Source organism: Terrapene carolina, unplaced genomic scaffold (assembly GCF_002925995.2).
Source record: "Terrapene carolina triunguis isolate 2854851 unplaced genomic scaffold, T_m_triunguis-2.0 Scaffold62, whole genome shotgun sequence".
NCBI lineage: Eukaryota > Metazoa > Chordata > Testudines > Emydidae > Terrapene > Terrapene triunguis.
Window position 1 is genome coordinate 29250610 of NW_020664413.1, and position 23620 is coordinate 29274229.

General features: G+C 42.0%; 1 protein-coding gene across 1 annotated transcript in view; it reads right to left on the reverse strand.

Annotated features, from left to right (window-relative positions):
- The window catches only part of CCDC148 (coiled-coil domain containing 148), a 124944-nt gene that overhangs the window by 26097 nt on the left and 75227 nt on the right, over positions 1–23620 (reverse strand). Inside the window, exon 12 of the mRNA XM_029910513.1 lies at positions 1546–1686. Coding sequence (XP_029766373.1) covers positions 1546–1686 — 141 coding nt within the window. The remainder of the gene's footprint in view (positions 1–1545; positions 1687–23620) is intronic.

The window sequence follows — 23620 nt, forward strand, 5'->3', positions numbered from 1 at the left end:
CCCCCCCCCCGCGGCCAGAGCGCCGCGCCGCCGCCCCCCTCCAGGTGCCGCCCCAAGCACCAGCTTGGGTGCTTGGTGCCTGGGGCCGGCCCTGATCTTTTATGGACTAATTTCTGTTGGAGAGAGAAGCTTTCCAGCTTACACAAAGCTCTTCTTTACATATGGGAAATTTACTCAGAGGATATGTTTACACTGCAGTTAGACACCCGTGGCTGGCCCGTGCCACCTGACTCGGACTCTGGGGTCTTTTAAGAGGCGGTTTCATTGCAGTGTAGATGTTGAGGCTCGGGCTACAACCTGGGCTCTAGGACCTTGGAAGTAGGAGGGTTCCAGAGCTTGGGCTGCAGCCCCAGCAGGAACAGCCCCTTAGCCAGAGCCCTGTGAGCTTCAGTCAGCTGGCATGGGCCAGCCATCAGTGTCTAATTGCAGTGTAAACATACCAAGAGTGTCACAGATAAATACAAGGTGGAACAGATTATTTAGCATAAGTAGTTAACATATATTTCAAGGGACTATTCAAGGTGAAGTGGCTTGTTAACGCCTCTCCAGTTATGGGGAAGGGGGAAAGCCGGGGAGTGACGGGGGTGGGGGGGGGGGATTAACAGGGTTACAGATTGTTGTAATGAACCATAATTCCAGTGCGCTATTCAGTCCATGATTTTTAGTGTCTAGTGAAGTTATGAATTTAAGCTCCTAGGCTCATCTCTTGAAGGTGCAAGCTCCTAGGTTCATCTCTTGAAGGTGCTGTGCCTTGACTGAGAGGTGTTAATGGGCCATTTCACATTGAAATATGTGTTAACGTATGTGTTAACGTATGCTAAACAATTATCTGTTCCATCTTGTATTTAGCTGTGACACTGAGTACATTTCCCAGACCTAAAGAAGAGCTCTGTGTAATCTCAAAAGCTTCTCTCTGTTGCCAATAGAAGCTGGTCCAATAAAATATAGTACCTCACCCACCTTGTCTCTCTAATATCCCGGGACCAATAAGGCTACAACACTGCATACATTTCCCAGTCGGTCAAACAATGCTTAGCACACTGTATACATAGATGTCTGCTGTCTTGAAAGAGGTAATGTGCATCTGTTCTTGGAAGCCTATTTGAAAGTTCCCTGTGTTGGTCTAAGTGTAGTGTGCTTAAACACTGTAGCCAATATATTCTGAGGCTCATTTGCTGCAATGCAGCATATCTTGCTGCAGCTCTGGTAGCTTCAGTGGTCTTTTGCCATACTACTCGATAGCATAAATCTGTAAGACAGCTAGAAATGCAGTAGTTTCTCTCCACTGATTTTCCTTGAGACTGTGTGGCAGCCACAGAGTATATGCCTCTATTGGTGTCTTTTTAGAAAAATAAGAAAGTAGCACAATTGCTACACAAGTATATGCAGCTTCAAAGCTGGGTATTGGCAACATTCCACCAACCACTTGCTAATCTCTGAACTAATACCAAAAAGACTATTTACAATAATATAAAGTATTGAGATTACTTAAAGCTTTTAAAAGCAATTAGATAATAAATCATTCAAATACCACATTTTCCATACTTTTTCTTTTTCCTCTGCTCTTTGAATTATTTCCTTTTCTTTCTGTATCTTTTCTTTTTCATCTTCCTTTTCTTTTCTTCTGGCAGCTATAGCAGCTTCCAGTCTGGCTGTCTCCTCCTGGTCTGCTCTCCACTGTAGAACCTGACATAAAAGATTGAGAAAGTCTTCCTGTTTAGTCAATCCCTTAACAAAGTAAGTGTAACATTGTGGGCCTGAAAAATTGAATATAGTGAAGAAACACAAGTAGTCTGTTCATCAATTAGGTGTTCTGATTCAATCAGCAATGTACTAGTATTTAATAAAAATTACTTCCACTTAGTAATAGATCAGTCATTCTCCATTAATTGGTGAATTATTTAAGAACAAAATCCCACATGAAAAGTGAAAGACTTTCAATGATACTTGAGCTCCTAAATGCCTAAGTCACTTCTGAAAATGGCCTTGAGGCTCTTATGTTACTTAGGTGCTGTAAAAAATGTTACCATTTATCTTACAAGGTATGCATATTTTTATTTTCTTATTTGCCACATATTGCTTCAAATCATCATTATGATATTATATTATTAGTAATAATAATAATATTTATTATTATTGGCTGAGCAAAGTGAGGCCCTACGTTCAGCTTGATGGCATTTCTGTTTGTCTGTCTGTAATGTGATAACTTTGAAACAGCACATCCCATCAATTCCAAATTTTCAGGGAATGTTCTAGGCACCAATGATGTCCCATTGATTCTGTGGAAAAGTCAGAAACCTGGAAGGGGAAATCGGGGGACAACACACAGAGCCCCCTCACATTTGCTTAGCAGGTTTAACCAGCTTTGTAATTACCTCTAGATCAAAGAACCTGTCTATGAAGCCAATCTCAGCTCTGCCAATATCTCAATAGAGTTTTAAATGCTGACACACTGAATGGCCTATCTCCCAGAGAGAACATCAAGAAGAGCCAGAGGGAGAGAAAAGTGAAGGAGGCCTAATTCCTTCTTCCCTCCTAGTGCGCTGCCTCCCCAAAACTTGGTCCAAGATGGGGGAGACAGAGACAGGGAACCAGCCCCTGCAAATATTGACTTTGGAAGGAAAAGGAGCACACAAAGGGAAGTGTGTGCGCGTGTGCATTTCCCAGCCAGGGCTTGGGGCTGTGGTAATGGAGGGTTCTGGTGGGGAAGGGATGTGAACTTCTGAGGTCAGGTAGAAGGGATTGGTGGAGCAGGTTAACAAGTATCTAGGGGTTGGGAGTGTCTAATGCCCTCATCATCTCGTTCTTTGACCCCCCCCCTTTCTGATCCCTGTTCCTCCTCCCTACATACTCCCTTCCTTCCCCCACCACATTGATACAGGCAGATAAATCTCTCTGGTGCCTCATGATTCTTCCTGCACATATCACAAGCAGCAGCTTTATATGCTGCTCTCTCATTGTTTGTGCAGCTCAGCAAGTGTGTGACCCTCCAGTTATAAAATAATAATACCGAAAAGCACATACAAGCCATAATTGAAACCATTTATCCAAACCCACCTCCCCATTAAAGTCAGGGATCCAAAATACCACAGTTTTTTGTTTGTAAAGCAAAAACCCAACCAATGAGATTTTGCAAATGCCTAAACCATTCCAATTTTTTCCATCTCTCAGAAAGTAAGATTAAGTGTTAAATGACTCCAGAGAAATTATACCAGGCATAACAATGTGGAACATAAAAAGCCACAATATGGGAACATTATGAAATGTAATAGTCAAAATCATTTTGGTAGATAGAGATTTATTTTGCTGCAGAAGTGCGGCCTGTGTATTTGTTTCATGTACCGTGTGCTGAGTAATAACATGAAAGGACTCCAAGCTTGTAAAACTCAACTGGCTCATAGTAAAAAGAGCTATTTAGAGATGCTGCAACTGCAGCTAGCATTCTAGCCATGTGCACAATGTCTGATTTTCTGATGACTCCTCCAAATTCTTTCCTCCTGCAATCTGTGCTCTTCCCTTCAAGTTTCAAGCAGGTTGCTACATCTTTCCTTTTAACAGCTTTTGTTGTTGTGTTTTTTTGTGCAAGTGTTTGCTGTCTTGCTGGGGCCAGAGGTTACTAGTATACAGCCCACCCTAGAGACATGGCCTTTAGCACCAGCCCAAGCGTTCAAGTGTGTTGGCCTTTGAACCAGTCTCTGACTTCTTGTTTGTGTTACCACTCTTGGTGCAGGGCTTGCTTTCACTCTGTTGCTGCCTTCATTCTATTGGGTGGTGTCCTGTTGGTCCTCTGTGAGTCTCGTATACCTCCTTTCTACATCAGGTCAGCTGATGGCTGAGGCTCTATGTCCTCCTGGTCCTGACCTTGGACAGCTATCTGCCATTACTCTGTAGTTGTCTTTGGTTTCGTCTCCACAGCATGGCAAAAGTGAAGTCAAGTAGCTTATGTTTGATGCAACAGAGCAGTGGAGGGATGCAAAGGGAACAATGACATGATCAAAGTGATGGGCAATGAAAATGATCTTTGCAGCATCATTTTGAATGGACATAACTGGGAAAAGATGGCATTTGTCAAGGCCAGTGAAGGATGTTGCACTAACTGAGATGCAACATGATGAGAACCTGAACAAGAGTTTTAGCTGGATGGATGGATAGGAAAGGCAATATCTGAGGCTAGGTCTACACTACGGGGGGGGTGGGGGGGAGGGTCGACCTAAGATACGCAACTTCAGCTACGTGAATAGCGTAGCTGAAGTTGCGTATTTTAGGTCGACTTACCTGGCTGTGAGGACGGCGGCGAGTCGACCGCTGCTGCGCCGCCGTTGACTCCGCTTCCGCCTCTTGCCGCGGTGGATTTCCGGAGTCGACGGCAGAGCCATCAGGGATCGATTTTATCGCCTCTTCACTAGACGCGATAAGTCGATCCCCAATAGATCGATTGCTACCCGCCGATCTGGCAGGTAGTGAAGACGTGCCCTGAGAGATTTTATGCAGAGAGATTTCGCAAGACTTAGAAATAGCCTGGATGGTGTACTGTCTTCCTGGAGTAATGCTGCAAGATTGAATGAGACAATAAAAAGGAGTTTTGTTAAATACATTAGGAACAAAAAGAATCCTAACAATGGTACTGGTCCATTACAAGATGGAAATGGTAGAATTATCAATAATAATGCAGAAAAATCAGAAGTGTTCAATAAATATTTCTGTACTGCATTTGAGGGAAAAACAGATGTAGTCATACCATATGATAACACTCTTTTTCCACCTCAAGAGGATGTTAGACAGCAGCTACTCAAGTTAGATGTGTTTAAATATTAGGTCCAGATAACTTGCATCCAAGAGTTTAAAACAAGCTGGCTGAGGAGCTTGCTGGACTATTAACGTTGATTTTCAAAAAATCTTGGAACACTGGGGAAGTTCCAGAAGACTGGAAGAAAGCTAATGTTGTGCCAATTTTTAAAAAGGATAAAATGGATGACCCAGGTAGGCCTGTCTGGGAAGATAATGGAGAGGCTGATATGGGACTCAATTAATAAAGAACTAAACGGAGGATAACATAATTAATGCCAATCACCATGGGTTCGTGGAAAACAGATCCTGTCAAACTAACTTTATTTTTATTTATTTATTTTTCTGAGATTACAACTTTGGTTGATAAAGGTAATTGATGTAATAGATTTCTGTAAGGCATTGAACTTGGTACTGCATGATATTTTGAATAAAAATACTAGAACAATATAAAATTAACATGACACATTAAATGGTTTAAAAGCTGGCTGATATGTCTCCAAATGTAATTGTAAACAGAAATCACCACTGAGTGGGTATATTTCTAATGGCTCCTACAGGAATCAATTCTTGGCCCTACGCTATTTAACATTTTTTATCAATGACTTGGAAGAAAACATAATCACTGATACAGTTTGCAGATGACAGAAAAGTTGGGGTAATGGTAAATAATGAAGAGGATAAGTCACTAATACAGAGTGATCTGGACCACTTGGTAAGTTGGGTGCAAGCAAACAATATCAATATATCTAAATGAAAATGTATACATCTAGGAACAAAGAATGTAGATCACAAGTACATGATGGAGGATTCTAGTGTGGAAAGCAGTTACTCTGAAAAAGATCTGAGGGTTGTGGTAGAAAAATCAGCTGAACATGAGCTCCCACTGTGACGCTGTGGCTAAAGGGCTAATGAGCTTTTTGGATGCATAAAGAGGGCAACCCTCTGAATTTGGAACTGGTGTAACTGCTGCAGGAACACTGTGCCCGGTTCTGGTGTCCACAATTCAAGGAGCATGTTGACCAACTGGAAACTTTTCAGAGAAGAGCCATAAGAATGATTAGAGGATTAGAAAACATGCCCTATTAGTGACAAACTCCAGGAGCTCAATCTATTTAGTTTAACAAAGAGAAAATTAAGGGGTGATTTGATTACCATCCATAATTACCTAAATGGGGAACAAATATTTGATAATGGGCTCTTCAATCTAGCAGAGAGAAAGGTATAACACAATCCAATGGCTGGAAGTTGAAGCTAGACAAATTCAGACTGAAAATAAATTAACAATTGGAACAATTTACCAAGGGTCATGGTAGATTCTCCATCACTGACAATTTTTAAATCAAGATTGGATGTTTTTCTAAAAGACATGCTCTAGAAATTATTTTGGGGAAGTTCTATGGCCTGTGATATAGAGGTCAGACTAGATAATCACCGTGGTTCCTTCTAACCTTGGAATCTGTGAACGTATGTGAAGACCTAGGGAGAGTTTACAGGCCTGAGTGACAGGCGGGATGGTGATTTTGTCCACAGTGATCAAGAAACAATGTAGCGGGAGGCTTGGAGGTCAGAGATTAAGAGCTCTTTTTTTAGCTATGTTGAGCTTGAGCTGACAGCTAGACATCCATAAGGAGATATCAGAGAGACAGACTGAGGTGTTAAGTCTGGAGTACAGAAGTAGCTCTGTGAATTATCTACATAAAGATAGTAGTTCAATTTGTGTTTACTGATATTACCCAGAGATAAGGTGTGGAGGGAGAAGAGAAGGGAACCAAGTTCAGAACCCTGTGGAACCTCCCCAAAAAGTTGAAGGGCAAAAGAAAAGAATCCTCTGAAGGACACATTGAAGGAGCAATTAGAGAGGCAGAATAAGAACCAGGAGATGACAGAGTCATGGAAAACAAGGGAGGACAAGATTTCAAAAAGAGGACTATGGTTGATTGTGTCAACGGTGATTAACAGGTTGTGGTAGATGAGGACGGAGTACTAGTTTTGAGATTTGGCTAAGAAGAGGTCATTAGAACTTGAGGAAGAGTGGTTTCAGTTGAGTGCAAGGGCTGAAAGCCAGATTGGAGAAGGTCTAGGATGAACTGGTGGAGAGGAACTCCAGACAGCAATTGTAGACAGTGTGTTCAATGAGCTTAGAGATGAGAAAGGAGATTGGGCAAACGTTGGAGAAGCAGGGCAATAGGTAGAAGGGCAAGTGGGGTCAAGGGTGGATATTTTTAAGATGGGAAATTACAACAAGTTTTTATTGTGAAGGGAAAATCAGAGAAGAGTGAGAGGTTAGGGAAAACAATAAGGCAGATGATGAGGATAGGCATGAGGAAAAATCAGGAGATAGGATGAATTGGGGTCACTGGGGCAAGTGGACGGTAAGAGGGGGAGAGCAGATAAGAAATTTCTACATCTGTGACCAGGGAGAAGAAGAAGAGAGTGGGGGGGAGGAGAACATATGAACATAAGAATGGCCCTACTGGGTCAGACCAAAGGTTCAGGCGCCCCAGAGGGAATGAACAGAACAGGTAATCATCAAGTGATCCATCCCCTGTCGCTCATTCCCAGCTTCTGGCAAACAGAGGCTAGGGACACCATTCCTGCCCATCCTGGCTAATAGCCATTGATGGACCTATCCTCCATGAATTTATCTAGTTCTTTTTTTAACCCTGTTATGGTCTTGGCCTTCACAACGTCCTCTGGCAAGGAGTTCCACAGGTTGACTGTGCGCTGTGTGAAGAAATACTTCCTTTTATTTGTTTTAAATCTGCTGCCTATTAATTTCATTTGGTGACCCCTAGTTCTTGTGTTATGAGAAGTAGTAAACAACACTTCCTTATCTACTTTCTCTACACCAGCCATGATTTTATAGACCTCAATCATATCCCCCCTTAGCCATCTCTTTTCCAAGCTGAAAAGTCCCAGTCTTATTAATCTTTCCTCATACAGAAACTGTTCCATACTCTAATAATTTTTGTTGCCCTTTTCTGAACCTTTTCCAATTCCAATTTTTTTTTTTTTTCGAGATGGGACGACCACATCTGCACACAGTATTCAAGATGTGGGCATACCATGGATTCATATAGAGGCAACATGATATTTTCTGTCCTATTATCTATCCCTTTCTTAATTATTCCCAGCATTCTGTTCACTTTTTTGACTGCCGCTGCACATGGAGTGGATGTTTTCAGAGAACTATCCACAATGACTCCAAGATCTCTTTCTTGAGTGGTAACATCTAATTCAGACCCCCATTTTATATGTATAGTTGGGATTATGCTTTCCAATGTGCATTACTTCGCATTTATCAACATTAAATTTCATCTGCCATTTTGTTGCCCAGTCACCAAGTTTTGAGAGATCTTTTTGTAGCTCTTCACAGTCTGCCTGGGTCTTAACTATCTTTAGTAATTTTGTATCATCTGCAAATTTTGCCACCTCACTGTTTACCCCTTTTTCCAGATCATTTATGAATATGTTGAATAGGACTGGTCCCAGAACAGACCCCCGGGGGACACCACTATTTACCTCTCTCCATTCTGAGAACTGACCATTTATACCTACCCTTTGTTTCCTATCTTTTAACCAGTTACCAATCCATGAGAGCACCTTCCCTCTTATCCCGCGGCAGTTTACTTTGTGTAAGAGCCTTTGGTGAGGGACCTTGTCAAAGGCTTTCTGAAAATCTAAGTACACTATATCCACATGCTTGTTGACCCCCTCAAAGAATTCTAGTAGCTTGGGGAGGCTGATTTCCCTTTACTAAAACCATGTTGACTCTTCCTCAACAAATTATGTTCATCTATATGTCTGACAATATTGTTGTCAGCTGAAAGGGAGCGGGAACTAGTGAGGCTTGAGCCGCTAGTGCTTTTTGTGGAGAGAAAGGAACAGTGGGCAGCAATGGAGAAGCTAGATCCAAGGAGCAGAGAGTTGTTGAGAAGCCGGGGCTTTGCTCTTCCTCCTTTCCCCTCCTGTAAAACATTTAGCTCTTCCTTGCTTGGTGAGAACTACCAGTTGTTTTACCGGGAAGCAGGATGGGAGCAAAGAATGAGCATATATGTGCCTCTGAGTACGAGTGTGGTTAAGCATGAATGAGACTGTGGAAAGTGTGTTGTTTGTGAGGAGAGAGCATGGACAGATATGCATGGGTGGGGACTGATGGGTGTGTGTATTTGTGGAAGAGGGGAGTTGTAAATGAGGGCATGTGATCAGACACACAGGTAGCAAATAGTGTGTAGGAGGATGGCTGCACTGCAGCAGCAGGCAGGTAAGAAGCTATTTTCTTTTATTCTTACAAAGAGACATTAGCCTGAAATTCACAACTGTAAACTTTGAAAAGAAAAATATCATTGAAATATTCTCAGAGTACACTTGTTACTTTTCATGGTCTTTCTTCCCAAACCTTTGAGAATGTTCTCTTAACAGACTCTCAATTGCCATACCATCTGTTTCATGGCTGCATAATTCAAGAAGTAACCTCAATTGAAAAAGTAAAATACAGTCATTCTCAAGGAAAAAAAAAAGCAAACCTAAACTGTCTGATCTGATGGTGTGCTAAGCACCTACAGTATTAGGGGGCCAGTCTTGGTACTTATGCAACTCATTAGACACCTGTTTTTGTGATTTACTGTTAATGAGAAATGACACATTAACATAAATAACTCTTATACATTAAGTACTGCGCTATAAAAAACTGTGAGCATCAGTGATGAATCATTTGAATTTTTTTTATAAAAGAGAATTACATATGATTTATTCCACTAGAATATATATTGCATAAAAATAATTCACCTGAAATTCCTAAGAAAAGGTTATAGGAGTAACTTACACCAATCTTCCTAACAATTGCTTGTAAACAATCTGAACCAAAAGTAGAACAGAGATGTTTAACACTGGAGTACAGGATTGCCTTGGTAGGGTTGATTTTCCTCCCCCCTTTATAATATGTGCTGTATGCATGCTGAGGGGACAAGGTGAACGACAGCAAGTAGCTGTGAAATTGGTGCTGAATAATCAATGATCTAGGACGTTTACTGACAAAATTATTCTTTTCTCTGGTACAATGAGAAATCTATAAAAACATGTAATAGGTGTAATCACAGCCAAACTTCATGATAAGCCAGTGAATTACCAGTGACTTGTTTGTTTGTTTTCCCCACATCCATCCTTCTATCTCTCCTTTAAGTTAAACACACTGCTTTCCCCTCCTTGCTCCCTTCCTCCATATTTCAGCCCACACCTCTTTCTCCCACATCAATTCTCAGCTTCAATTCCAATATCCTTGTTCTTTTCCTTCCCATTTGACTTCATCCCTCCATATAAAGGAGTTTATTCACAAGATAAATAAATGAAGTCAAGTAGGTGACTTATGATCTGACCCTGCTTCTATTGAAGTCAGTGGCAAAACTCCCATTGCCACCAATGGCAGAAGGAGCAGGCCCCTAAGTCAGGTAGTTTTCTTGTAGGCATCTCAGAAATACATCTTCAGGAGGGCTATAGAAGGCAGTGACTTTGTGAACCAGCCCAGGAAGGCTGTTCAACAGTCAGGGGCATTGTCAAAGCAAGATAACCAAACAAGATCCATTACAGAAAGTGTCAAAAGTGACTATTGTCTTAGGCTACGTCTTCACTACGGGGGGGGGGGTCAATTTAAGATACGCAAATTCAGCTACGCGAATAGCGTAGCTGAATTCGACGTATTGGAGCCGACTTACCCCGCTGTAAGGACGGTGGCAAAATCGACCTCCGCGGCTTCCCGTCGACGGCGCTTACTCCCACCTCCGCTGGTGGAGTAAGAGCGTCGATTCGGGGATCGATTGTCGCGTCCCGACGAGACGCGATAATTCGATCCCCGAGAGGTCGATTTCTACCCGCCGATTCAGGTGGGTAGTGTAGACCTAGCCTTAGTATTGTGGAAGTTCTGGAAAGAGCCATAGAAGGGAAGCAACACTCAACTGCAAATTCATTCATAAAGAAAGAGAGGTATTCAAAATGTCAAAAGCTAAAACACCTAAGTTTCACCAAGACACATTTATTTCATAGCTCACTCTAGTTGTGACATCCTGATAGTAAATTTAACACTAGAGGGAGTCTGAGTAATGTGATGCTGCCTACAAGAGCCTACTCAGCTTGAAAAGAATTTAACATCTGAAGGCTTGAGCATAAAATGCTATTTAACATATGTTTATCAGATGATCCCACCGAGGATGCCAAGGAGTTTGGGCATGTCTCATGCCGATAGAATGAGAATCTGATTACAGTATTTCTAAGCTGTACAAGAATAAGATAACCAATAGGTGGGCAAAGAAATCAGTAGCAGAGCAATATTCTACAGCAGATAGGCTTCCAAGTAAAATGTCATCAGAAGAAAGAATGGTCTAGAAGAACTTTATAGTATTCTTCTCAATTTAAAACAGCTAATTATAGTTTTAAACCAGTTTATCCGAATAGATGTGTGAAATGATAATGATGAAGGACAAGGATTAGGTAAAATCATTATAGTGACACTTGGTAGAATCTTACAGTAAAGGTGTCAGAATTTCCATTCTAAGACTCTATTTTCTGGAGCTTAGTTATATATAATACTTTAATGGAAATTCCCTCCCAATGTGAAACTTGTAATACAGGGTCTTTGACTAAATGGGTATTTTTAAAAGAAATTTTGGAAGTAATCTGTTCAACTGTTTTAGCAGAATATGACTATAAAATAAAAAGGTTTAGTTTCCGTTGCTTTTGTGTGCTCTTTTAATAAGCTGAAACAGAATTGTTCTTAAAATGAGACAGTGAAGGACATGGTCATATTTAAGTCACCCTGAGAAGACGGAAGGAAACAAAGAAGCACAAGGAGACCTTAAAACCTTCTAACAATAGACAGTGAATGAATGAAGCCTGTTAATGCTGACATTATCAACTTAACAATATTACTTTTATATTAGGGCTAAGGTAAACTACTGAAGCAGTCTAAGTAAATCTAAATTCTCAGAAAAATAGCGGACTGGGATTTTCTGAACTGGAATGAAAAAGTTCAGGTTTAGATCTGCAAGATTCAAACATGTAATTTAATTTTGAGGCTACTGTTGAAAAATTCAGAACATTTCTTTTTTAAGCAAATGTTTTGCTATGTCTCATTTAATTTAATTTTTTCATACTAATCGCTATATTAGAAACATATCCTTCAACAATGAATTGTTGGATTGTACAAGGATGTAGGCAGGCATATACCATGTATGCAATTTTCATTTTCCTGAATACAATATTTCTTAAGAGGTATTATACTTCATTGTATCTTTATTAACACACTATTAGACTTCTATATGTATCTAATTTCACCTGTCAACTTGGATGGTGATCACACTGGATGAAATGACTCAGTGAAAGCAAGGGCTATAAAACTGAAGTGGTTTTGCTGCATGGGAGTAGGTACTGAGCACTGCAGAGGGAGAACAGTAGACTGGGAGAGGCTTGACCATTGAGTTCAAAATCACAGAGCCAATCAATTAAAAGAACAAAACAAAACATACATACATGTAGGAATCAAAGACACTATTCCAACTTAGTATCACACAAATCCTGTTTATTCAGAGTGTGCGCGGGAGAGAGAGAGAATTCCAGTCATTTCGTCAAATGGCAGATCTATCTCAGGAAATTGATACACTGGGAATGGAAGGTAGTGGAATGTCCACTATGTTTCAAATTTCAAACTATTTGCTAGATCTCTGACTATAGGGACCATTTCCCCTCTGGTTTCATAATATGTTCTTTATACAGTCTAGCTACTTGCTTTTAATTACATTCATACAGGTCTTCAGTTAAAGCCCTTAGATCAAAGGCAGAAACTTCAATATTTGGTCACAGCTTAAACACCTGATTGCTTTTATATGAATAAATGAACATACCCAAGCACCAAATAATTAACAAGTTTACTCGCTTGACAAACCGGCTCCCAAACAGAAATGATATACTAATATGTATCAATAACTTACCACCAAGCTGTATATAGTACGCTACATTCAGACTTAACATAATTTTGTTGGCTTTCTTGGTGGCGATAGTTTGCTTTTTTTACATTTTTATCTAATCTATTTTGGTTGTTTAATCACCATGGTATCTGAGTAACTTCTCCATGGTGTTTGAGCACATGAATTTAATGCTCATTAAAAGATATTAATTTGATGGCACTGAAGAAAAAGCTCCTTTCTTTATCAACAAAACAGCTACAATGCAGGCCACAGCAGGGAAAGCTTCACTATATTGTCCTACCATGTACATCTTCAGCCTGTTCTCGAGGGCGCATCTCTAGTGGTAAGAAGTTAGTTCACTCTCTGTGCCCATCCAACCCCTTGCTGCTGAGACTGCCAACAAAATGATTCTAATTAACATGTAAGATAATCAGAATAAAAAGTTTTCTGAGTACAGGAAAGGCTTTACATGGCCTGATTACACACGCAGTTTAAAAAAAAAATCAGATCTCAGACACAAAATTCTGACTGGCTCAGTATTTATGATAAAGCTTAAAGAGTGTATGAAATATTTATTTTCATATTTTATTTTTAATTTGAAAGAAAACAGTAAATAGGCAATAGTGAACAAATGCATTGGAAAGAAATGGACTAGATCAGCAGTTCTCAAATGGGGGTCCACCAGCCCCTGGGAATCCATGAGGGTATTCCAGGGGGTCTGCAAGTCATGTCTGTCTCCTGGGGCCCTACTGATCAACTCCTCCCAACCCCCCAGTGCCTCCTGCACGCTGCGGAACAACTGTTCAGCAGCATGCAGGAGGCGCTGGGAGGGAGGGGGGGGGGCGGGGACAGGGGGGGGCCCGGGGGGGGGGTGGAAAAGGGGGGGGGGGGGCGGGGGCCTGGGGGGAAGGGGTGGAGTGGGCACAGGGCCTGCGGCTGAGCAGGGGCTGAGCACTCCCAGAGAAAATTAGAAGCCAGGTTGGGGGTCCATGAAAAATTTTAAATCAAAATGGGGGTCCTCAGGTTGCTAAAGTTTGAGAACTGCTTGACTAGATGACATATTAAGTCTTCCCCCCTCCCCCATCTCTAACTTCTATGACTCATAAAGGCATTACATTTTCTTTCTCCAATTCATGACAAAAATCAAGATGGCTGCCAAGTACCTATCTTGAGAACAAATTCAATTATCCCAAAAATGTTTTGTTTTGGTTTGTTGAACCATCCACATTAAATGATATTTCACTATTACCATACAGGAGTTATAGTTTCTGCCTCCAGTCTCTTCTGTGGGCCTGGCTCCCTGGCCAGACTACATTTTGCATAAGATACCTAGAGTCATCTGACACCCACCATGCACCACACAGAGGTAATGCACTATCAGAGATGTATTGCATTATGCTGCAGGGATTCTCAAACTGTGGGTCAGGACCCCAAAGTGGGTCATGACCCCATTTTAATGGGGTCACCAAGACTGGCATAGACTTGCTAGGGCCCAGGGCCAAAGCCGAAGCCCGAGCCCCACTGCCTGGGGCCGAAGTCAAAGCCCTTGGACTTCAGCACTGAGCGGCGGGGCTCAGGTTACAGACCCCCTGCCTGGGGCTGAAGCCCTTGGGCTTCATCTTTGGCCCCCCTGCCAGGGATTGTGGGGCTCGGGTGGTGGGGATCGGATTTTGGCTTTGGCTCCCAACCTGGGACAGCAGGGTTCAGATGGACTCATTTGATATTGAATTTTTTTGGCAAAAATAAAAATTTTCCTGGAGAAAATTTCAATTTTGTGGAAACTGCATTTTCTGTTGGAAAACCAGCTCTAATTCTTAATTTTTGGAGTCACTCAGGTTCACTGCCTGTGTAGTCACACTGTGCAAAGTGAATACAAACTTTTACCAAATCAGTTTTACACCCATTTCATCATGGACTGAAAAATTAAGATCACATCACCTTAGACTACCTTAACTCATGATCATACAAAGATATAGTACACTGCCATCTTACTGAAACCAAACTGCATCTGTGTTTACATTGAAAACTGTGTTTTACTGTATGTTGGGACAACACCTAGCACAGGAGGGCCCCGATCCTATTTTGGAGTCTCTGGGCATTGCTACAGTACAAACAACAAGAAGGAACACAGGCAATGAGATGGAGTAAAGTCTATTTGGGGGCTCCAGGTGCATATTTCCATACTTTTTAATGTTCTGTTGTTTTAATGTGGTGCCTTGATTTTGAATTTCCAGGTTTTTGTCGTGAAGTAACTTGAGGCGATCTGATGAAAAAAGTCCTGAACGACAATCCTGAACCATTAAGGAGGATCATCTTAGACAACAACAGAACATTGAAAAAATAAGGTGGTCTTGTCAGTGGCAGCCTGTGTATAGAGAGTGTTTGGGTGGCATCCCCTCCATCCCCCAAAGTATGCAAAAGGGCATATGTGTGTGTGAATGTGAGTGAGAGAGACTAAATATGAATCTTGAACACAGCAAATCTGATTCATATTTAGTGGCAGCCTCAGGGGTGTACTTCTCCACTGCCCCTGTGGCACATGCACAGACTGCCCCATCAAGGTCTGATACTAGGTTAAGCCAGGGGGATTTTGAGTGGGACCAGAGGCACTAGATTAACTCCCCAAGGCACAGACTATGGTGACTCTGAAGTGCTACACTCTAACTGCTCCAAGTGGAGTCTACCCAGGGCAATTTAGAGCGCCCTACTTAATGCAGCCTGTGGCTTGGGCTGTGAATCCAGTGCCCCAAACCCCACTCAAAATTCGTGTGGCTTGTCTGATATTCAGACCTTGACTATTCAGTCTGCAGGGGAGGAAAAGCTGGAGGAGATATTGACAAGAAGCCAGAGGAGGCTTGAGGGAAAGCAGGAAGATGGACCGTAGAGGCAGAAGAAGAGCCACCCTGCTGAGCTGATAAATCTGTCACTCCCAGGCCCAGGACAGGGCAGGGAAAGCCGTAGAGGCTTGGGAGGTGAAGAAGCCTTGGGGCCATTGGTGGACTGAGGAAGGTGGGGGGCAGAGTGTGTGGGGAGAAAGGAGGAATTAGGGTGAAGGGAGAGGGGAGGAGGGAAATTCAGGGGCCAGGAATAAGCAGGGTGGGAATTAGGAGGATGGGGGAAGCACTTCCAGAGGTCTGGGGTTAAGGGCGGGGGAGTTACAGTGTTGGGGAGCCCCAGGGGTTTCTGCTACAGCCAACTTGTCCCAAAGTTCACCAGCCGCCACACTTCTTTATTCTTACTAGTACAAAATCAGGACATGGACTTTACTGTGTAAACATTAAATGTTCAGTTTAAATATTAAACAAACCTGATTGTTTAACTTAATATTAAAATTCACTGAAAACTGGCTCCCCTACTGCCTGTTTCACAAACAAGATCACATTTAGAAGTGAAGCCACTGGCAACAGTAAGATCAAAGTTTTTAATTATAACTGGCATTTCAAATATATTTCATTGTTTATAAACAATGAGAGGAGTTTTTGCCAAGTGAGTTATTAGATCACTGTGCTGAACAGAATAGTTACATATTATATTTATTATTTAACCCCAAACTTCTGGAGACCAATAGATAATCTGTTGTTCAGAGACCTATCTGATCCTTGTTACAGCCCCCTCCACAGTAGGAGAAAAACTGAGTTAAAAAGTCAGGCCTCAGCATGGTTTAAACTCACTTGTGGCCAAACTTATGTTAAAGGATTTTCATACAGGCCAGCCCAACCATATTAACATTTTGGCCACAACAGAGTTTCAATCTTTCTGAAGCATTTTTTAAAAAACTGTTTATATTTATTTTTCCTGTTACCAGACCTGCCAAGTTTCACAGATCTTATGGAATACTCATGGAATGGGAAACCCTGTCACACCTGCTTGCATCTCAGGGGCAAAGAGACACTGTGCCACAGAATACTCTTTGGCTCAGAGACCATGGGCTCTGGTCTCACCTCTTCCACTGACTGGTGTAGAGTTCACAGCCTTATTACTGACCAAAGCCTCATTCTTCTACCCAGGAGACAGGCAGATATCATTCATCCCAGTTTACAAATAAGATAATTGAAGAGTTACACAAGGTCACTTCAGCCAGATCAGGAAATAGAACCCAGGTCTTTAACATGACATATCCAGGTCTCTAATATGACAGAGCCAAGCCTCATCCACTTTGCCAAAGCTCAGCATGGGGCTCTGCTGTCTGCAACTATTGCTCTAACCCCTAGACACCATTCCATTCACAAAGCCAGGAGTAAGACCCAAGAATCCTTATATACAGTGGAAAACTGGCATCTCACAAATAGTTGCACAAACCACTGGTTAAATAGGGGTGAGTTTACAAAGACGGTAACAGCCTACTACTGCTATACCAATCCAAGTCCCAGCTCCCAGTGTAGGAGTATTGCTGGGGCACTAATGTGCCTGGCTGATCCCTAGCTGCTGTAATGGCCCTTTGAGACTGTAAGAAGCTAGTTCTAAGTTAGTGTAATTTTTACGATACTCTAATATACATCAGGGGCCAATCAAGTTCTCAGTGGCCCCAGGATCAGGGAAGCAGAAAGGTGCTTCCCCTGCTGGTTCTGCAACTGCAACAATCACATTTCAGCCAGAGCAGAGGATATAGCTAATTTTTTTACCCATTTCCCTTAGTTATTTCTACTTCCTGGGTGCAGGCTCATGCTATAGGGGAAGGACCTATGGAGTAAGTAGAGAAGAGAAGGGAGATTTGAAGGAATCGCAGCCAGAAGTCCAGAAAGCAGCATTAGGAACTAACTACACTAGGTCCTGGTAGCCAACTTTGTCCAATCTCTCTCCACTTACTAACTGCTCCTCCCCTCTCTCACATTCCTCGCTGTTTCCCCTTTCCTTGACCCAGGGTTCTACCTGAGCCCTATTCCATCGTCTGCTCTTTCTCAGCCCCGACCCACACTCTGTTCTGTCTCTCACCACGTGGGAAGCAGGAGCTCAATAGGAGTCTGGAATCTGCTTAATGGTAAATCTAAGACTCCCTTTACATTTTAACAGAAACAAATCACATAGGGTAGGGGAAGGAAGTTGCCTCTTAATTTCCAGTTTAGATCCAAAACCAGTCAATAAGTTTCCCCTTCATGTTTTTAAGATCAGGGATTCAGACTCATGACTACAGGAATTCTGTTTATGGAGAAGAGGCCATTTTGGAGCCATCAAACTCTGGGGATTTCTGAAGACGAGAATTAAGCAAAATGTATGTAAAAGGTGAAAGAAAAGTTATTAAAGTTTATGAACTAAGTGATTTATAGGATTCCAAAAAGAGATCTTCAGTGAGACTATTCTTCTCAATTCAGTTCCAATCAGACACATTACATAACACAGCTGATTTAGTGAATTTGGCAGAAGTTTTAATCTCTTTATAGAAAAGATCATTATGTCTGACCTACAATGCCGTAGGCCAAAGTGTGATGTCAAACTGATATCGCTAGACGATTAACATGGAAAACTCATAAAAGGGTGACTTTCATTACCAGCAGCGCAGCCTCGTAACTTGCAATACAATTCAGTAATAAATATTTCAAATACAAGTAGTGTGTGCTGATCTATGTCTCTTGCCTGAATGACTCCCTCCAGTCCAAAGAGCGGAAAAAGAAAAAATTGAAAGAAAAAGAGGAAGGAAATGGAGAGGAAAATACAAAATTAAAGATCTAGTCTCTTATCAACATGCAGGGATTTACACAGATAATTTCCATTAAGGCTAATGGAAGTTAAGCACATAAATTGCTATTGTATTAATGGGAGAATAAATCCCTTAGTTTCAAATATTTTATAAGTACAATAGGATAACAGCACTTTGTGAGAAAAAGTTTTGCAAAATTGGTTGCAAGCAGACCTACTTTAAAAATAAATATAATATATACAAATGATATTAGGGATTTGGTATTTTTCATTCCTTTTTAAAATAAGGATTTGCAAATACATGCATTTTTTCCTCCTCCACCCCACTCTCTTCATAACCTTCTTTTTTTCTCCTCTTTAACTCTACATGTGTTACTTTGAAGAGCAGCTAAAAGGTTTTAACAGAAGACTGTTTATGATGAACATGAAGGAATGAAATGGATGCAAGAAATGAAAAAAAATCTCCAAAGCACCCAAATTGTAAAAAAAAAAAAAAAAATAAGAAAAATACTGAAACCTAGAGTATAATTTTATTCACCTTATTACTGTACATTAAAATCTAAAATTAGACATTGTTATTCTTGAAAGGAAACCAAGAAAGTGAAATCTATACTTGCATCTCCTGTTTGAAAGATATTAAGTTAACTATCTTTGGGTATGAGATACTAGACAAACTAGAGGTTACAACAGGGACCTACTTAAAATGACAAATGAATTACAGCCTCTTAGATTTCAAAGTGTTAATGAGGATGAATTTTTAAAACAATCAATTAGTTCTGTTAATTTATCAGTACTGTCTGCAAACAATGCTGTTTTGCCTTTCCTGTTTGTATCTATCACCCCTCCCTATAGAGTGTCAGTAATCTTGAAAGTTCTGTGTATGTTTATTACTTACCATGGTGATACCGAGAGATAAGGTACCCCCCCTTTATAAGTCAGGTCTTCAGTAGGGAAAATTTGCATTCAATTCCCAAAACTCATGAGGTTGGCTTAAAAGTCATGGATTTTTTTAGAAAATAAACTGTCAGATTTCTAGTGTGTTTCATTTTTTGAGACTTTAGCTGGAAACCACTTGTCCCCAATTTATGGCCATTTCAGGTTCAAAATTCAATTTTAAACAGAGCCTCCCTATTAACTGTTCAGAGGGGGTGTGGTGTGACGTAATATTCACCCCCAAGCCCCACACAAGGCAGAACAGTTTAAATTAGGTTAATTGACCTGATAGACTACACCGGGGGAAGAGCCAGGGTTTAAAGGATTGATTGATGGAGCCCAGCTGAGAAGGAATAGGTGGGGTTGGAATAAAGCCAGGAAGTTGACAGCAAAAAGGGGCTACAAAGGATGTAGTCTGCAGCTATTGCTTAAGAAAAAGGATGTGTGTTCAGTGGCTATGGAGTTGAGTAGTCTAAGGTTACTTCCCTGAGGGGAAGGCATTTGAGCTGGTAAACAGAGAGAGGGAGGAGCCAAAAGACATAGGATGGAAGCCAAGGCAAGAGCAGCATCTGGGAGAAAACAGACCACAGTTGCTAGACACAGGGTCCCTAGACTAGAACCCAGAGTAGGGGGCAGGCCCAGGTTCCCCTACCAGCCACTTGGGGTAAGTGGTGCAGGCTGGGCAGTGAAATTGAGGACTGCCTGGGACAGTTTCCTAATAGTTCTTTAACACCCCAGAAGGAGAGGACTATAGTGACCTGACTGGAAGGCCAAGCTATGAAGCAAGAGCAACCTCAGTTGCAGAGAAAGAAAGCGAGGTGGCAGGGTATGTGAACAAATGGCAGAAGGGAGTGTCAGACCTGGATGGAGCTAATCCCCCAGAACAGCCAGGAGAAGGTACCCTAGCAGTGAGTGGATGCTGTTACAGGGGGACTTATTTACCATCTCAACTGTTGAGGTGGGGAAGCTCCTATTGTCTTTTTCCATTGTGAGTTAATTCCTGTTCTACTTACATATATACACATTCACCTGCCCCTGTATTTTCCTTCCTTTGTTCCTCAGTCTCCTTCCCCACACCCTCTCTTCCTCTGCTATGCAGTGACAGAGTGCTAGGTATGAAAGCCTGAGTCAGCACTCTGTTCACAGCAGCTCCAATCAGGCAACTGCAGATTGGAGCTGATTAAGCAGAGCTGTGCCTAAATTGTGGGTGGGGCAGAGCAGAAAGGCTAATTAAGCCATTAGCTAGAGCCCACAAATAGGCACAGGAAGGAAGTGAAAAGGGAGAAAGCAGGCAGTAAGAGGAGAGAGAGATTGCTCTCCCCTGCTTGTAAAAGGTGCTATGTATGATATACTACTGGGGGAATTCTGCACCACTGCATGTGCACAGAATTCCTTTCCCCTGTAGCTTTCTTTACTTCCCTGCAAAAAAATGACACCACTCCCTAGCTGCACATGTACATCTTTTCAGGCACCCGGAGCAGCTGGTGAGGAGGTAAATCAGGGCTGGGGACACCCCAGCCAGTGGCTCCTATCCTGATCCAGGATCAGCTGCTAGTCCTTGCTGGGCTGGAGGCAGGAGAGGATGGGATTTCCTCTTCACCTGCAAGGAGTGGCTGGGGCTGTGTCAGACCCACCCCCAGAAGCCTTCCCCAGCTTCAGGAAGCTCAGAATCCTGCTTCCTGCCCTGATTGCTCTTCAGCTATGGGGAGAGGGGTCAGTGTACAGGGAGCTGCTCCCCATCCAGACCTCCCATATCCAGACACCCCTACCAAGCCTCACTCCGTACACCCAGAACCTCCCTAAACCCTACCCCATTGAACCTCAACCCCTGCACCTGGAGTCCCCTGCATCCAGACGCCCTGCCTCCAGACCCCAGCCCTGCACCCAGGCCACCCCACACTGAGCTCCCTGCACTCAAACCCCACTCTGATGAGCCCCACCACTCTGAGCCCCCACATCACTGACCCCCAATTAGCTGCACCCAGACATCCACCCCACCAAGCCCCACTCCTCCAGCATCCAGACCTTCCTGCTCAGACCCTTTCACTGAGCCCCAACCACTTCCACCTGGAAGCCTCTGCAGAGTCCCATTGCCCCTGCACATGGAACCCACTCAACAAGCCTCTGTGCATCCAGATCCCCCCACACCTAGACCCCCCACAGAGCTGCCTGTACACAGATTGGACCACACAGAATCCTTTCATCCCACACCTGGATCCCCCAACACTCAACCCCTCTACACTTGGATCCTGCCTGCCCCACACCTGGTGTACCTGGTGTAGAGGGGCAGGGCCTCAGGGTGTTTCTGGGGTGGGCCCAGGCCTTGTGCTGTGTCAGGGTTGGGTGCAGCCTCACCCGAGTCCATGTCCCCAGGACGGGGAGGCTGCAGAGTGATCTCCCACCATCATGCAGCCAGTGGCCTGTGCTCCCCACTGCCATGCTGGAACCTCTGCATTTATTTATTGACAAATAAAACTTGCAGAATTTTAAAATATTGTGTGCAGAATTTTTAATTTTTTGGTGCAGAATGCCCTCAGGAGTAATGTTAGGAAGGTGGTGGGACTCCTTTATAAATAAACTGCACAAGGTGTTAGACCAGCACAAGGGTCTCTGCATAGTTTGTTGACTGAGACAGAAGCAGGACCAAGGAGGCCCTGTTACACAACCCCTAGCCTTTTTCATGTCTTCAGTCTCCCTTCTGCTTCCTCTGGTTCTTTTCAGTTTTCTCATGGCTCACCACATTCACTTATACAAGTAGTTTCCCTCCTATACCCTCTTATCTTTCCTAAGGGTAGCCTGAGTACAGTCTCATTGAAAACAATGGGAGTCAGCAGCCATTTTTACTAGAGGCAACCACTTTCATATGCAAAGGCTGTAGAGAAATCATGTCCATCTTGAAGAAGGGCAAAGTTTCACAAATTTGATGCCAGAAATTGGGAGATCATGAGAAGCTTAAACTACTAATATTTGAAGACTTATGATAAAAATGACAGGAGTTGGAAACTCTGCATTTACACTAGGGATCTTAACATTGCTATAATTTGGGGATTGACCAAATTTAGCAATGATGGGTTTTTTGTTTTTTAAACAAATTTCTCTAGTGTAAACAGTTTTTAAATATTTATTTTTTTAAATAGTGTCTTGCAGGATAACTTTTCCTTTAAAACTTCTCAGTTCTGTTTTCCTAGCTTAAGAAAATTGCTCATTTCAGAGTAATGCATCAATAGTTTGTTTTTAGATACTTTTTTAGATCAGAGTATTTTTATTCTGAGCAAAGCTTCAGTATGTTTACAGTGACATTAGCAGAATATTTGCTTCAATTTTCTACACAGCAAGCTATATTAGATAGTAGTATACATACACATTTTGGGTCCATAATATGACAATCTGGGATCTGCTTACTGTTTTAATTGCTACAAACTGAAGTTTGCATGTTAAAATAGTCAGAAGATGAAGTGTGGTTATGTTCATAAAAGTAGCTATGTAAAAGTCACATCTTTGTACTTCAAAGATCTGACTGCTGTTCAGCATAATATCTGTTTGCCTTAGTGACAATTTAAGGTTTTTTATTATGTTTTAGACTGAGAGCCAATACACCTGTAGATCTGGATTCTATTCTAACTCATGCATCATCAATAGAATGGTTAATTAAAGTCCAGTTTCAAGGCCAAATTCTGTCCTTAGTTTCACCTGTACAGTACAAACATTCTTTACAGACAATGGGAGTTAGAGAGAAAAGATGGTTCAGTTTTTAGGGTGACAGCCTAGGAGACCCAGATTCAGTGCCCTGCTCTGAAACAGATTTCCTTTGTGTGACCTTGGGCAAGCCACTTAAGTCAGTACCTCCCTGGAGGGTAGTGATTATTTATTTCATCCTGTGGGACTTTCAGATGCACCTGTAGTCAAATCCAGTTTGCCTAAAAGTTGCCATAACAAATCAGACAAGTGGTCCAGTTAGTCCAGTATCCTGTCTCTGACTGTGATCAGTACTAGAAACTTCAGAGACATTATAATCTTTGGAAACAGACAATTATGGAATAATCTGTTCATAGGGGAAGCTTCATTCTAACTCCCAACAGTTTGCAGTTAACTTATGCCCTGAAGCATGAAGATTTACATCATTTGTAGTTTTATTCTATTAATATAACTGGATGTTTTCATTATCCATATAAACATCTAATCCTTCCTTGAATTCTGCTAAACTCTTGGCTATAATATTTGGTGTCCAGGAGTTCCATTGATTAATCATGTGTTGTATACAAAATATTTCCTTACATCAGTTTTGAATGTTCTGCCTTTCAGTTTCAGGT